The sequence below is a fragment of the Primulina huaijiensis genome, chromosome 6 (assembly GCF_012295235.1).
Source record: "Primulina huaijiensis isolate GDHJ02 chromosome 6, ASM1229523v2, whole genome shotgun sequence".
NCBI classification, from domain to species: domain Eukaryota; kingdom Viridiplantae; phylum Streptophyta; class Magnoliopsida; order Lamiales; family Gesneriaceae; genus Primulina; species Primulina huaijiensis.
In genome coordinates this window covers 14,668,753-14,685,216 of record NC_133311.1, presented here as the reverse complement: position 1 = coordinate 14,685,216, position 16,464 = coordinate 14,668,753, and the positions used below count along the sequence as shown (strand labels likewise).

The window sequence follows — 16,464 nt, the reverse complement described above, 5'->3', positions numbered from 1 at the left end:
TATGGTGAGGAGGGACAAGATCCGAAGTGCCAGTTTTTAAAAGAGCAACAAATTCTTCAGATATGGCAGCTCAACAGCGAGAATCACGAAGTACTGAGGTTACACAAGTAAGTTCTTGGTACAAGGAAGTATTGGTTGTGTAAATATTTTTTTTAGAGCGAGTGAGCCATGTGAGTTAGAGGAATTGAGGTGGCTGGTAGTATTGGTTAGTTCAGGGAAGGGCTGTGGTGAAAGAGCATCACGGGCGATCTGCAGGACCGACGGAGGAGCAACGAAGGTTGATGCAGCCACACATAGGGGCGGAGTCATCTTTGGGCTAGGACAGGCTCTAGTCCCACCCTAATCAAAATAAATTAATAGTTTTGGTTTTTTGAGTTTTTTTTAGCCTCGCCTCATTGATGTCAATATGAGGAATTTTTTGAAATGATCCTGTACAACCTATAATTAAATATGGCTTTAAGTTAAGTTAATTTTTAAAATTAATTTTATGTTCCAAATATATTATTTAAATATTTTAGCATTAATGTGCAAATATATTAAATTGAGCTAAAAGGATAATATAATTATGGAGTTAGTACATATTTTATTAAATAATTTTTTATTGCACTTGGATTTTAATTTCTTGCATTTGTTTTATATTCAAATTTATTTGAATATATTGTAGTTAGTCAATACGAAACTTTATTTTCTTATACTCGTGGTAGCACATAGTGTGCCTAATTGAGTGTTAATATGTCGCGTAGTTAAGTCCATGAGTCCGAGGATGTGTATGTCTATCAGCTGTTGATGTGTCATATCCCTTAGAAGTCAGTCTTATCATTTATCTGTCGTCGGTCTTGTCCTCATCAGAGACAGTATCGCGTTAAGATCTGATATCACTATGTTATGACCACCTACAAACCAGATCAAGTGGTGCAATGTCAGCAGTTTGACGTATAATAACTTTCTAGAATGTTACTAATCTTAGTACTACTTTCACTTATGTACGCTTGACCCAAAAAAATAACACATAAGCATTAAAAATATACATGATCGGGTCACGTTTGCACCACCTATATATAAAGTTCCATACACACATGCTAAAATAAAGCAAACCAATCATTAACCCCCACAAATAGGGCTGTAAATGAACTGAGTTAGTTCGCGAACTTTTTGAGTCAGCTCGATGGACATTTGATTTGTATTTGAATTTATCAAACTCGAGCAAAATTGGAACATGTTCGAAATTTTTTTCGATCCGAACTGGAGCCAAAATTATTTTATTCAATAGTTCGTGAGCCGCTCATGAGTCTTAATGTTTTTTATTATAATATTATTATATATTAAATATATAAATATTTCGAGCTTTTAAATCTTCATTCTCAAACTTTACTCTCCGAACAATAGTTCAAATAGCTCGTGAATATGTTCAAATATTACGTATCGAGCTCGAACTTCCTTTCGAGCCGAACTCGAGCCAAAAGATTAAAAAAATTTCGAGCTTCAAATCAAATTCGAGCTAAAAAATTAAAAATTTTCGAGCTTCGAATCAAATTCGAATATACTTAATTCGAACCGAACACGAGCGAAAAAGTTAAAAAATTTCGAGCTTCGAATCGAACTCGAATATATTTAATTCGAGCCAAACTCGAATGTTAAATTTTTATTAATTTTCAACTCGATTCGGTTCGTTTATATTCTTACCCTTAGACTTGTCAATGTGGGTTGGCCCAACCTGCCAACAAAATTTAACACCATTAAAATTTCGGCATCCACGGGCCGGCCTGCACTGTTCGCGAGGCTAAGATGGGCCAACTCGGAGCGAGTTGAGATTTTTTTAAGAAAAATTATTATATAAATTTTGTAGTGAAAATTGTAAATTTTTATGTAATAAATACTTTAATTAATATGTAGAAGTATGAAATTATGGGTAAAAATTTAGATAATTTGAGAGATAATATACATTGTCTCACATCGAAATCGTAGTGAAATTGAAGGGATTGAAATATTATAAAATGAGAAGAACATCTTTTAATTATTTTGGCTACATATACAAGTACGAAATCAAATATTTATAATTATAATTATTATAATGATTAATTTTTTTTTTAAATAAATCTTTATTTATAAAATAAAATTATTAAATTCAATTTATTATTATTAATATATATATATATATATACATACATATATATTTAAAAATAATTTGAGTGGCAACATGTGGCCCGCCTAACCCGTAACTCATCTTGAGTTAGGTTGGGTTTCGAAATTCTCAACCCATTAGGAGTCGGGACGGCCCGTGGGCCAACCCGCTTACTTGAGTCGGGCCGCTCCGTTTGACTGGACTACATATCCAAAACGTCATTCTCATCACCCACCCCCTTCTCCCCTCGAAATTCCAGCCGATTGTTACCGGAAATGGACGTCCGATCCTAACTGAAAACTATGATCATCTACGTTGAACAAGAGTTGGTTGAAAAAATTGATAAAAATATAATAATTAAAAAGTGTGATTCTAAGAAGAATCAAACCACAACTTCAATACAACCTCAATTAATTTAAAATTCTGGTTCCGCACACATGTTTTTTGACCTTTTATGTACATGTGTAATGTATTGTTTATGAATTTATAAATAAAACTAATTTTGGCTTATACCTAACCTGTAAAAAAAACGAATTTATTGTTTTTTTTACAATTTAAATTATTAGTATTATTGTTATTACATGTTAAATAAAAATTTTCAAAATTATTTTTGTAATTTTTACCAATAATTGTGTGGGACCCTTAAAAATTGTTCTTTATAATAAATGACTGGGTCTCATGTGACACCGTCTCACGAATCTTAATATGTGAGACGGGTCAATTCTACTAATATTCATAATAAAAAATAATATTTTTAGTATAAAAAGTAATACTTTTTCATGAATAATCCAAATAAAAGATTCCTCTCACAAAATAAGATCCTTGAGAGCTTCTCACACAAGTTTTTGTCATGATTAAAATAACATAATAATGTGGGAAGTGGCAAAAAAGAAATTGGCGATGACGTGGACGCAGACTCTTGCAATATTAAGCATGAGCCACTTCGCTCCAATTTCCCATTCTCATACGAATTTCAATTTCCAATCATTTTCAGATCTTCACATTGATTAACACGTCCAGAAGTGATGTCGGCGAGCTTCCGGCGGGTGACCGCCGTCGCCGTGGAGTCACAGGTGGCGAATCACCACATTTCACGGCGAGTCACTTCGTCGATTGGTGTTTCGCGGATTAATCAACGGAGAGGTGTTAGAGGAATAGTGCTGCGGTCGAGTCGATGGGTGGTGTTTGAGGCGGTGGGGCAGAAGGGAGGGCGAGAGAAGGAGAATAGGGGGCCGCCACCGCAGCCTCGGTGCTGTTCGTTCGATCGCAATCATCTTCGTCATGAGGTGGTGGCTGTGGCGGAGGGGGGTGGTGGGGGAGTTGATCGGAGGGGGGAGTTGATGGTCGCAATAGCTGCTACGGTAGTGCTTGGTGTAGGGAACCGAGTGCTGTACAAGCTTGCATTAGTCCCTCTCAAGCAATACCCGTTCTTCCTTGCTCAGCTCGCCACTTTCGGGTACTTAGCTTTTTACCGTATGCGTATTTTGCTTTCATTTCGATTAATTATGAAATGATGATGATGATGATTGACTTTTTACAGCTAAATTAGTAGCAAAATGATCAAAATTATTAGTGGGTCTCTTCTCAAACAAAAAATAATTTCCAGATATTTACAATTTTTAATTTCAAAATCCTCACGAATCTTGTTGATTATAACTTAAGCATACTTGAGAAACACGTGCACGGCGGCATATTGGTCGACAGATTAGAAACGTAAACTCGAACTAAAACAAAAAGAAAATTTGCCAGACCATCAATGATTCAGAAGTTGTACCCCGTCGCTGTCGTTTACTTTTTGTCGGGAGACCTTGTTGTGCTCTGAATGATTGTACTTCAATAAGTCTCCGGTGGCCGCGTGTTCTTCATCAATCAATATTGTGTCTTAAGGCTGCGGACTCTGTTTAATATGGACCTCCTATTATTGGAATTTGGATTTATGTGGATAGGAAATTCTTTAAAAATCACAAATTGAGATTGGAATGAGTCGAGGCTAGTTGCCTTTCGTTTCTGTAAGAAGTTTATGGTTTTTGGTGAATGTCTTTTTCTGCGTGGGTCTTACACTTTTACGTGAAAAGGAAACGAGGGTAGGATATGTTGTAGGCTTTGTGTTGGTGTTGGAGACTTTAAATGATAACCCTTGGTGGTGAATTGGATTTTCAAGTGGTGGGATCCCCATGGTAAAGTAGTTCACTTTTGGTTATTTCACTTTTGCTCTCATTTCAAAGTAAGAATGGAGATTTGAGTGTGCAAAAATTTAAAGCTGTTGGTCATCAATTTGGTATAGAAAATTTTGGTTTTGGATGTGCAAAAATTTAAAGCTATATATCTATATTATCTAGAAAATCTAGTTTTTGAATGTAAAATGGTGTAAGTATTGAGGAGATGGAGATGGTCCCCATTTGATTGGTGATCTACCAGTCAGTCGTTTGCTCCATGACTCTAGAGATCTACATCCACACGTCTATAGCAAGTGGTCTAGATGAATATTGATATATCCTTAAATTCATGCCCTTCTTAACTGTAAAATGATAAATAAACTACCCAATAATAATCAATGATTCACTAACGAGAAGGATGAATTGAAGTGTTTGACTTCTGCTATTCTACTGTTGATTGGAAAGCAAATCAAGTGACTATATTAGACTACTAGGGTGTGTTCTTCTTTGTTGGTTTCTATACCACATGATCCATGCAGAAATTGTATCATCGATGTAGAAATTGAGGATGAGGTCAATAGAATCTGTTATTATCTTCTAATAAAAAAACCTTGATCATTCTGGCCATGTAAATTGCTGGGAAGGCTGGATAAGTGATTGAAAATCTAAGTCTAGGGCTGAAATAAAAATTTGCTTCACCTAGCTACTGGTTTATTAACCCCTATGATGATTGCTTGCGGCGTTATTCAATATTAATCCATACTAAATTAAGAGGGTGTTTGACATCTTATAAGCTATTTTAACTTGTATTAACATATAAGTTGTATGATCTTGTTTTCAAAAGTAAGCTGTTAAGATGTTGGGACAAAATAAGAGAACAGATATTGATATTTGGTATTACGAAATCTTTTTATTATTGTAATTATAATTTTTAAAACAGATGTGATACTATGAAAGTAATGTAAACAAATATTTTTACATATATTTTTATATTAACAGTTTATTATAAATCTTAATAAGTTTTAATTAATTATAATTATAACAATAATAAGCTATTATTATTACCAATACTACCACTATTATTTATCAGTTGTTATTATGATTATTTGTTATCATCATCATCAGTATTATGATTATTATTTATGTAGTATTTATTATACAAGTTAATAGTATTAGTGTTATAATATATTAGAGTAAGTATTTCATAAGACGGTCTCGCGGATCTTTATTGTGAGACAGATCAATCCTGTCTATATTACAATAAAAATTAATATATTTGACATAAAAAATAATACTTTTTCGTGGGTGACCCATATAGAATATCCGTTTCACAACATTGATCCGTGAGACCGTCTCACAGGAGTTTTTGTGAATATATTATATGTTGTGGGATTTGGTCTTTGAAGATGTTGAAATAATAGGACTTTAAAAAAGTAAATTAGTGGGACACAACTTTTTTAAACTAACAACCGTCAATAACTTATTTTTTATTTTTATAAGCTCTTTTATGGTTTTTTACCGTAGCTTTTGAGAACTTGTAAGAACTCGAACAATTTATAAGTTGTTTTAAATAGATTATAAGCTCTTGTAAACACCCTCTAAACATGTATCTATAAGTGGAATATTGAACTCTATATGAGGGCTTGAACTTCATACATAATATGTTGGGGTTGTTCGGGAATCAAACTAGAAATGTAATAGAATTAGAAACATTTTTGTCTATCATGTTGTAATCAAATCCCGTACACAAATTAGAGTTTTTCCTCACAAATGAATCATGGATTGAACATTGGTCTTATCTCTGATCTGATTGAATTTGAATAAACTTTGTTTATTTTTTAAATGGCTTGACTATGATTTTATTGTAAAACTTTGCTTACTATATAACACCAGGGTTTGTATAAAAATCCATATTTCTGAAACCATTGTTAAAAAAACCAACCTTGTCAATTTCACGAGGAGTATAAGTAGCCTGTTATTACAAGATACGAGCCTTATGCGACATTGTTTGAATAACTCAATCCTATGGCGCACAACAATAGTATGTAAAAATTATATTTTTTTGAGGATTTAAAATCAAGAAAAAATGCGGAATAGACAAAATAATTTTGTTAAAAAAATATTTATTTTAAAATAAGACTCGGAAAAGAAAAAAAATTGAATTCAAGATTGAAGTTTTCAAGTTCGATTGATGAATTAAAACCTCGACATAGTGCTTAAAAAAACATAAACCTTGGTATGTAATAGATTTAGTAAAAGACGTCGTGATACGTGAAGCATAACATGATGATAACATTGATAAGTCGATATTTTTGAATGACACAAGATACAAACTTTGATAAGTTCTTTTGGTGAAGAGCACAAGTTTCTCAAATATTATTCAAACTAAAATATCAGCCTTTTTTTAACAATTCTTGCCTAAAGACATATTTAGGCTCATAAGATATGCACCCAACATAAATAGTCTATCTAACCAATTAGATAAGTTTAAAGTCCGAAATCAATTAAATCAATCTTGAACTTTAATTTAGTTAATCCACTTTGCATTTCATGCATAATCCTCTTAACCTTTTGCTCTTCTTGAAATTGTTAATCCCTTGATCATCAATTTTGTGCATCATCTTCTATTTATTAATAATATATCGAGATTATTGCACCAGGCCCCCCAGTGAAAAGTATAAAAGACATAAACGTACTAAAAAAATATTAATAAGCTAATGTATCTTCCATTTTTTTAAAAATTAAGCACATTTAACATTGGTGTTAAAATAACTCAAGCATATTTACCATATTTGTCACAAATGGATCATCCACAAACTTATTGTCAAAAATCTGAAATTTGTCATCGAAGGATCGGTTTTGACACCCTTGAAGGTGCTTCATCAAACACAATATTCTTCATAAGCTGCAATAGCTTGTGTTCTAAGAATGAATATACCGATGAATTAAATTGAGTTTTGTTTTCAAACCAAGCGGAAGAGACTTGAAATAATCATTCGTTAAGAAAACTGAACAATTTAAAGCTTTTAGCTTGTGTAAACTGAATAACTGAAATAAGGGGATCGGTTTGGGCTTGTATCAGTCCAGTTATAGGAAGAACTGAACTGATATCAGCTGAACTGATCAAATCAGTTTTAAAACAATAGTTAAACGGTTAAAGACATAAGATGTGTTTATGGATGTTCGGAGACTTTAACTTCTCTTACGTCACCCCTTCTACTACCTCTGGTAGGATCTACTAGAAGATTTTGATTTATATAATACCTTGTACAAACCCGCTCCAGAAGGGCAGCACTCAATTAGAACTCCTAGCACTCAAGATTGCAGGCAGCACCTGACAATCCACATAATGTTTAACGTCTCTTATGCCAACACTACAAACACAATGTCTTTGTGTGAAGACTCACTCAGTTAAACAATAAGCTCAACTCTCTGTATATGTGAGTGATTGTGTGTTAATATGTGATAACTGATCTAATCAATATAACACGAAGGTGTTCTCACACAACTAGGCTAATTGCTTCTAGTAAGTTGATATGAAATGAGCGTGCCCTCTGTTTTCTTCACACACTAGTATTTTGTTATAGTTCCGTTTATTTTTCAATTGTCTTGATCTGGTATTTATAGTCGCTTAGCTTACTGTAAATGAAGACTCAATAATAATGTCTGTTGTATTTGCATGTGCTTCCTTATGATATATCTCTTCATTCTGACAACCGTTCTGGAAGCTTTTTCTTTTAGCTCTGCTGCAACGTCCATTATTGTACCTTCGTCTGTGAAATAGCTTGTAGCTTGTACATTTTATATTCGTGCGGAGCTGGATTCTATTTGATAGTCTTGTCGTGATATACAAATTGATCAGTTACAACTGATGCTTTGAACCGGTCTGGTGAAATCAGTTTGGACTGGTTGAGTTTTGGCAATCAATTGGCGTCTCGATAGCTTCAGTTTTAGCTCGGGAACTGATCAATTCGAGACCTGATTAGATTCAGCTTTTCTGGGCACTAGATAAACTTGTTAGAAACAAAATAATAAGTTTTGTCATCATCAAAATCAAGATTGCGAACATAAAATGTTTCAACAGTCATCCTTATCTTTTTCTTTCAAATCTTGCTCAATCATTTCCTATGTCTTCCATCTCCCCTTCTTTCTCAGTATCTGTTTTTTCTCTAATTTTATTTCACTATAATTTTTTTCCTCTCAAAACACCCCTACTCTGACTAACTCTGTTTTTTCTCTAATTTTATTTCACTATAATTTTTTTTCCTCTCAAAACACCCATACTCTGACTAACTCACTCTCCTTTGCTTTTACTTCTCAACGTTCTTCTTCATGTCAATCTAAACTTAACCCATAATCTTTATTTAATTTGAACCTTAATCATATTAAGTTTCATGTTGTAAATTATTGAAATTTAACTAATTTGTTTGAGTAAACCACAATCACTATTTTTTATCCATAAAATAAAGTTTCGTTGATCAAAGAGTTCAATACAAAATACGATTGGTATACCTAGGTGATCGATCACTATTTTTCTAATCCGCAAAATAAATTTTCGTAGATCAAATATTTCAATATAAAATATGATGGGTATACCCAGGTGATCAACCACTATTTATGTAATCTCCAATGGTTCAGGTGCATAATATTCATGGTATCATAATGCCTTGTGATTTTAGAGTCAAAACAAATTTACTCTTTTCCGAGCATACCATGGATGTGCTCCATCAGTCAATTAAACTCCGTTAAGTTGTTGGATCCTACTTTAACATGATATTCCTCGAGAAAAATATATATTATGATCGTCACAATTTTCTTGGAAAAATATTTGCCGAAAACTTTTGCAAACCTTGAATGCTTAAAATTTTCCTTTCATGTTGCTTAAGAGTTCATAAGATTGCGAAAGAGTGATATTTGTTTTAATATCTGTTGACAAATGCTATATGCTAGTTGTTGTATCGAGCGCATACCGCTTTACCATAAGATATAGCTGATGGTAATAATGCAACTCAAATCTTTTAAATCGTGTAGCAGCTCAAGCGCCACCTTCCGATTTTTCTATCTAGCAGAAACTATTATTGCACCCTTATAATCTCCCTCCCAGTAATTATACTATTTGTAATAAATGAGAATCGAACTCGTGACCTTGGCTCTGATACCAATTGTAGGACCAATCGTTTGTCACTTTACTAAAATTTATCACAAAAAAATTATTTTCTTCTGGAAAGGTACATTAAAACTGCATGCAAGTGCATGTCATTGCCAGTGGCTACAAAAATACTGGATAAAATTATTAATACAATATTATTTGTGATATTCAGCTCGGTTATATTGTAATCACTTGGAAAAATAGAATAGTAACAATCATAAAGAATTTTCCATATAAATGTTGCCTATCGTAGAATATATGTCAATTAGGACTGGCTTCATGCAATCAAGATTACCACATGATAAGAAAAAATAATGTTAATTGAAATTCTATGATTACATACCTAAGATTTTGCTGATCGTAGTATATTAATGTTCTTTTCTTAGGTATGTACTTGTATACTTCTCTATCTTGTATTTCCGGTATCAGGCTGGCAAGGTTACCGATGAAATGCTATCCTTGCCAAAATTTCCATTAGTAGCTGTTGGCCTCTTGGAGGCTCTTGCAGCTGCATCTGGAATGGCAGCTGGAGGTAATGCATTGATGATATTTTTGCGGCAAATGTTTATTTTCTTCTTGTGCTAGATGTTGGAAATTATGATCCATCAATCATTTCAGTAATGCTACTTACATTTACTGAAGGTTTTGACCTGAATCTTGGACAGCTATTAATGAAAGTCATGATCTTATTTTTTTTTCAAAAATTTGGCAGACAATTGAAAGAACTGCAGTTTATAAATGCATGTCCATGTATTTTTCTATGTATCTACACACACACAATCATAAATGTGTACTCGTTTAAATTTCAGATCGATTAAAGTGCCCATATGTAATATGCATTTCACTCTATTTTATTTTATAACAGTTACCAAAAAATATTCTTCTGGGCTGATTCATCCTTTTTTTTCTGGGCTTGAACAGCCATACTTTCTGGGGCTGCAATTCCGATACTTTCTCAGGTAGCGACGAAATATTCTTTTGTCTTTATTGGAATAAGATTCATCATTCTTGAAATGATAAACTTGTGAGGTATTGAAATTGATGGTTGCTGATAATACTGTAACCAGTGTACCAGATGAATGACAGAAACTGACAAACAGTGACAGAGATGATATACCCTTTAAAAAGATGGAAAAAATTTGAGGGCATTGTAGTTTTGGAATTTCATGAGTTTAAACTAAAATAACATGTACCTCGTGTTAACCCACTTGAATGTGGAAATTGCTAATAATTTAAAACCTTTTCAATCTCAAATTCAAATGGATGCTTTCAATTTCAAATTCAAATTTCTGTTCCATGATTTAATAAGCTTATTTATTGGATTAAAACAACTAGTTTATCTGTTAATTACTTGGAGAAATTGTCATGACAGAGCAGTAGATTTAACTTCAGTCACATGGCTGCTGCCTGCTGCATATGAATCTCTCTGTTTGGAACTAATCTAGTCGGAGCAATACAATTAGTTTGTTTAACTACTAATTTCTTACAGAGCTTTCTTGTCTGGCAACTTGTCTTGTCATATATCTTCCTTGGGAGGAGATACAGTTTCAAGCAATTGTTTGGTTGCTTTCTGGTAGCGGTGGGTGTCATGGTCACTGTTGCTAGGTAATTCATATAAATCCCATTCTCTTCTTCAACCTCTGTCAACATACATCCACGTCTCAGTGATCTAAGTCTACCATGGTTATCTTCTAGAGAAAATAGCACACTCAAGAACTTGAAAATTAGGCCATTCGAGGTTTTTCAGAACTAATATGTGGCTTATCTTACTCTACTTTCAGCTTTTATTGAGGTTCTAACTTCTTACTCATAAAACAATCAAATTTACATGATTATACTAAATTTTCATGTTCACTAATTATCTTCTAAATTTTAAAAATAATTTGTCTAGAAGGAAGATCAGATTCATTTGGAAATGACTGAGATCTGAGTCAATTTGCTGAAAAATAACAGTGCTTTCATCAGTTTGAAGTCCAAGGGCTCGCTACAGGAAAATAGCATCAGTTCTAGTCATTAGAATTTGGTTATTATTTCGTATCATGCATGTATATAAGAAATTTAATGATGGCTTAATTGCTTTTGTGTTTAAATCAATGATTCTCAAACACTTGAAATTATTGTAGTTGCTGTCCTGTGTACTTTTCAAAAATAAAATATGGGATGTTATAACATTATTTATTCTTGCAATGCTTAAATTCCATAAGCTCAATGGGAGAAAGAAGTCTCTGCGTATCTCTTCTAATACCTAGAAAGCCCTTCGGTGGTACTACTCTTGACATTGAAAGTCCTGGCTTATCTTTGGTATGGTAATGTTTCAGTCATCCCTTTTTGCACTTGCAGTGGATCAGGTACTGGTTCTCTGATGGAAGCTGGCTTATTTTGGAGTATTATCATGATTATTTCTTTCTTATTGCAAGCTGCTGATACAGTGTTGAAGGTGAAGCATCCTCTGTGGGTAATTAATCTCCCTTGTAGTTATATTTCTGTAGTTTCTCTCACCAGCTATTTTATTATTTATAGGAAACAATATTTTTGGATGCTGCTCAAAGATTGAAGGTAGTTATGTCACAGTTTTACCATTTTGCAAACTTAAGACTTCACGACTCATATTTCACGATTCAATCATATTTAGCATCTTAAAAAAAATTTATGTTGTTTTGACCTAAATTCTTCGCACTAGAGGAGTTGGTTTTCCTTTGTTCGGTAACCAAATCTTCTTCAAGTCCCTTTGATTTTAATTTTTAAGAAACATTATTTCTTTTGTGTAAAGTTGCTTATCGCAGCATTGGAGTTCCTTTGTGTCATTCAGTTCTCAGGTAGTATTTGAAAGAAATACAAACTCTGACCTGCATTTTCCATATTTCTAATTTACTACATACCAGATCTATGTTTGCACATATGGTAAGGGAGAGTGTCATATAGGATCATTGATTTACGATGTCCCTTGAGAATCACGGAGCATCTCATTTCCGGAAGACAAGCTCTGTATTGAGGATTCCCCCAACTGCCATAAAAATTAATTTCTGGTACCTTAGTGATATAAATTTTGAGTAACTTAATACCTAATTCTTTTTGCACTCAGGGAGGTACGATGGATCTATTCGTCATTAACTCCTTTGGATCTGCTTTCCAGGTTAATTTTTTTATCTGCCCCTAAAGTTTTTGAAACACCACATATTTCAACTTTGCCAGAAGCTTGAAACTTGCTTATTGAACAGGCAGTTTTTATATGCCTCCTCCTTCCATTCTTGTCGAACTTATGGGGAATTCCATTTAATCAATTGCCAAGTTATCTCAAAGATGGTGCTGCCTGCTTTTTGAATGTTGGCATCATGTCGAGCAGTAAGTCGTGCTACTCATGATTCTTCTTTTTAACCAACTCTATATGTGCTTTTAACTTTAGCACTATAGCATCAAATATTATTTCATATTTTCTTGCCTATGCATTAAACTTGATCTGAATTATTTTAAATTTCTTCTGTCTAGATTCAATCTAAGATAAATGAAGTCGGAATAAGACCTCACTATGCACATTGTACATTTACTTCTATCCTTGGCGTTTGTATTTGCTCTTGGTTACTCTAAAATTGTTCATTATCTGGTGTTAATCTTGTTTTGACAATGCTTTTGTGGATTTTTACAAAAGTTGCCTTACTTGAGAACATGTTAGATTTTTTCATATCTAAATCTTGTTATTTGACATTTATATCATGAGTCACAGCACAAAGATTTAATTTTTCGGTTGAGATGCCTAAATTTGGAAAATGAATCGATTGAATATATGAAATTAATATCCTAATTATGTATACTAAACATTTTACAACACACACACACACACACATTGGTGTACTCAGTTTTTCTAGAGAATTATAGCTGATAACATTGTATGTTGTACTCGCCACAGGATGCAATGGTGCGCCTTTACTACCGCTGCTCTTCATCATTGTAAACATGGGTTTTAATATATCATTGCTGCATCTTATCAAGATCTCTTCTGCCGTAGTAACATGTCTTGCATCAACATTTTCAGGTTTGTTTATTATGTCATCTTGTCACTCTTAACTCTCATCTGATACTTTAAGTTGAAATGTTGATTTTCATGCATTAGTCATCGTATGATCTGCTTCAATTTTGAAACTTAAAATTCAAATTACTCAAAATATAATGATTCCACGGTACTTTCTCCGTCCTCCCCCTCACCTCAAATCCCTGTTTATCTTTTGTTGATATGTTCTTTATTCTATCTTATTTGAGCAGTCCATGTTTATATTGACAAGCATATGTTGACCCAAAAAGATTTAGAACATGTTTGTGTCGTATTCTTTGCACTTCACGAAGTCGAGAACTGTGAATAATAAATGTTTATAGCTCTCTTTGATAGATTTAACAATACTGAATCCTGAACAATCAACAGTAATTCCCGGACCAGTTACTTCGTCATCGCCACTGAATTTATTTTAGTCCGATAATTAAGAACATAGTTTTCATGCTGCATCAACCTCGTAAGTTAAAATTAATAAGCTACATTCATATTCTTTTACATAATGTTATGTCATCTGGCCTGGCATGTCGCCTTGAAACATGTTCATTCTTCAAATCATGCGTATTCTTGGTAAAATCCTTGATTTTATCTATATTTTGCAGTGCCAATATCTGTATACCTATTTACACTGCCACTGCCATATCTTGGTGTTGCATCTTCCCTTCCACCAGGGTTTGTAGCAGGCGCCATCATCCTTGCCACTGGTGTGGTCATTTACACTTGGACACCTTCCCTCAATTCGTCGAGTAAACCTTTCTCGTTAGTTAACCCGAGAACCAAATGAGTGTTCTTATGCATCAAGCGTATGCATGCGACATGCGACACCAAACAATAGCAGTTCGAAGCTTAAAGATTGGAGGATAAGAAGAGTAGATGGTAGTATGTGGAAAAGTGGTGGGAACAATGACACATTTTATAAGACGCACATTTGGTACCTGCAATATCCATGTCGTTTCCAAAATAGTATAATTTTTGTATCCAACACAATCGATATCCAATCCACCAAATTGCAAACGTTAGATTTAGAAAAATACTATTAGAATATTTCCCAGTCTTGACAATCTTCTTTATAAAAACTGAACTAACTTGGAACTCATTTGAGTTGAACACGAAAACCCTGTTGACTTTGGTGTCAATTGTAGGATCAGTATTTACATTTTAGCAAAAATTGTATTCGTTGCATAATAGTTCAAGTATTACGTCTTGAAGTATTTCGTCTTTGACACGTGGACAACAAACATAGCAATCGAAATAAATTATGCCCCAAAATAGAAGATAATCTTTAATTTAATGTACAAATCATATTTCGACAAAAATATACTTAAGAGGAAATGATGAACACACATTCTCTGATTGTTTTATTTCTTAATTAATCAGTCATAAAGACATGTTTGGTTCCTAAGACAAGTGATTCAATAACAACAATACACTATATATTTCATTTCTTTTTTACATCTTAGATACTCTAATCATTTCTCATGCAATCTGTGTTGGAATAGCGATGAGGTGATTAGCTCTTACAGTCACCAGACCTAAGTTTTCAGTCATGTCTAAACTACTAGGAGACATGCTATTAGGAAGATGCCAATCAAAACAATGCACCAATTATGCCACGATTAGCTGAATCACCGTTATCCGGGGGCATCATCTTCGACCGGATCCAAATGGTATGAGCACAAAATCGTTTCCCCTAAGATCTATATTGGTCCGATAAAATCCTTATGGCGTGAACTTTTCAGGGTCGGTCCATATGTTAGGATCCCAACCAATAGCCCCAAAAGTTCACCAAGATTCGTGATTGTTTTGGTATGTTGAATCCTTCGACAACACAATCTTCCATTGACTCGTGGATTAGAAATGGGTGACAGGGTGGAGCTTGAACTGTGAATGGATGACGACAACATTGATGGTGGGAGATGATGGTTGGCACAGTATTGATGAATTGTCATAATAGTGGCAACGAAAAATTCGGATATCGTTATCCGAATGAAAATTTAATGAGTTGATGGATCTACAACATCCGGCTCTTTCAAGACATCCTTTTATTGAGTTCTTTTTCTCATCTTATAAGCATACTTCTTTGAGTGCTTAATTCTATAATAGTTGTGAGGTATTGTTCTCTTGTAGTAAGAGAGTGTGTTCTTTGAAAATACAGTGAAAGGTTGTAACTACAAAATATTATAGTGAAATTATTTTCATCTATCGTGGTTTTTACCCAAATAATTTTTAGGGGTTTTCACGTAAATCTCGATGTCTAATTTTATACTTTATTTTTATATTTGTATCTCAAGATGCTGCACCTGAGACCAATAAGTGCTATCAGAGCCTTGACTTATTTCTTAAATTCTGAGTATGCTATGTGGTTGCAGCCTAGACCAATCTTCCATATCATAAAAGATTTTTTTTTAGATTTTTATTAAACCGAGATTATTTTGTACAGTTTACTAAATTGTTGTATACATAATGACAGACAAGTACTAAATAGCAAAACTCAATGAGAGCAATTTTATATTGTTGAAAATAAATATACAACAGTTTTAAGAAATGAGAATTGCTTGGTGGCTATTGGAGATAGATCGAAGGAAATGACATATGATGGAAAGTGAAATGAGATGAATGATAATGTTGTTACCAATTTACACTTGGTAATAACAGACGAAGTATTGTCAAGTATCTCTAAGAAAGACGACAAAAGTTATCTAGGATATTCTAACAAAGATGTACGAAGTCAAATCACTACACATTAAGATTTTTATACTCTTCAAATGAAAGAATCCTCATCAATGACTAGTCATATCAACACTTTAAATACTTTATTTTTCCAACTCACCTCTATGATACATAAAATAAAGGAAAAAAAAGTGCAGAACTTCTATTTCAAAGTCTATCAGGTTCATATGGTCAACTTATCATCAATTTAACTAACAATATCTTCACAAATTTTTTAAATTTGACGATGTTCTAATTTCGCTTCTCGAAGAAGAAAGTCATTGCA

The 16,464-nt window shown here is 33.4% G+C and overlaps 1 protein-coding gene across 1 annotated transcript; it reads left to right on the top strand.

Annotated features, from left to right (window-relative positions):
* Nucleotides 1-3,013: 3,013 nt before the first annotated feature.
* On the top strand, nucleotides 3,014-14,565 carry LOC140979597 (protein CLT1, chloroplastic). Its single transcript, XM_073445081.1, has 10 exons — nucleotides 3,014-3,578; nucleotides 9,814-9,959; nucleotides 10,349-10,386; nucleotides 10,917-11,032; nucleotides 11,768-11,864; nucleotides 11,948-11,983; nucleotides 12,510-12,560; nucleotides 12,646-12,769; nucleotides 13,332-13,457; nucleotides 14,072-14,565. The coding sequence occupies exons 1-10, from the start codon at nucleotides 3,148-3,150 to the stop codon at nucleotides 14,251-14,253; spliced, it is 1,347 nt and encodes a 448-aa protein (XP_073301182.1). The 5' UTR covers nucleotides 3,014-3,147; the 3' UTR covers nucleotides 14,254-14,565.
* The last annotated feature ends 1,899 nt before the right edge of the window (nucleotides 14,566-16,464 follow it).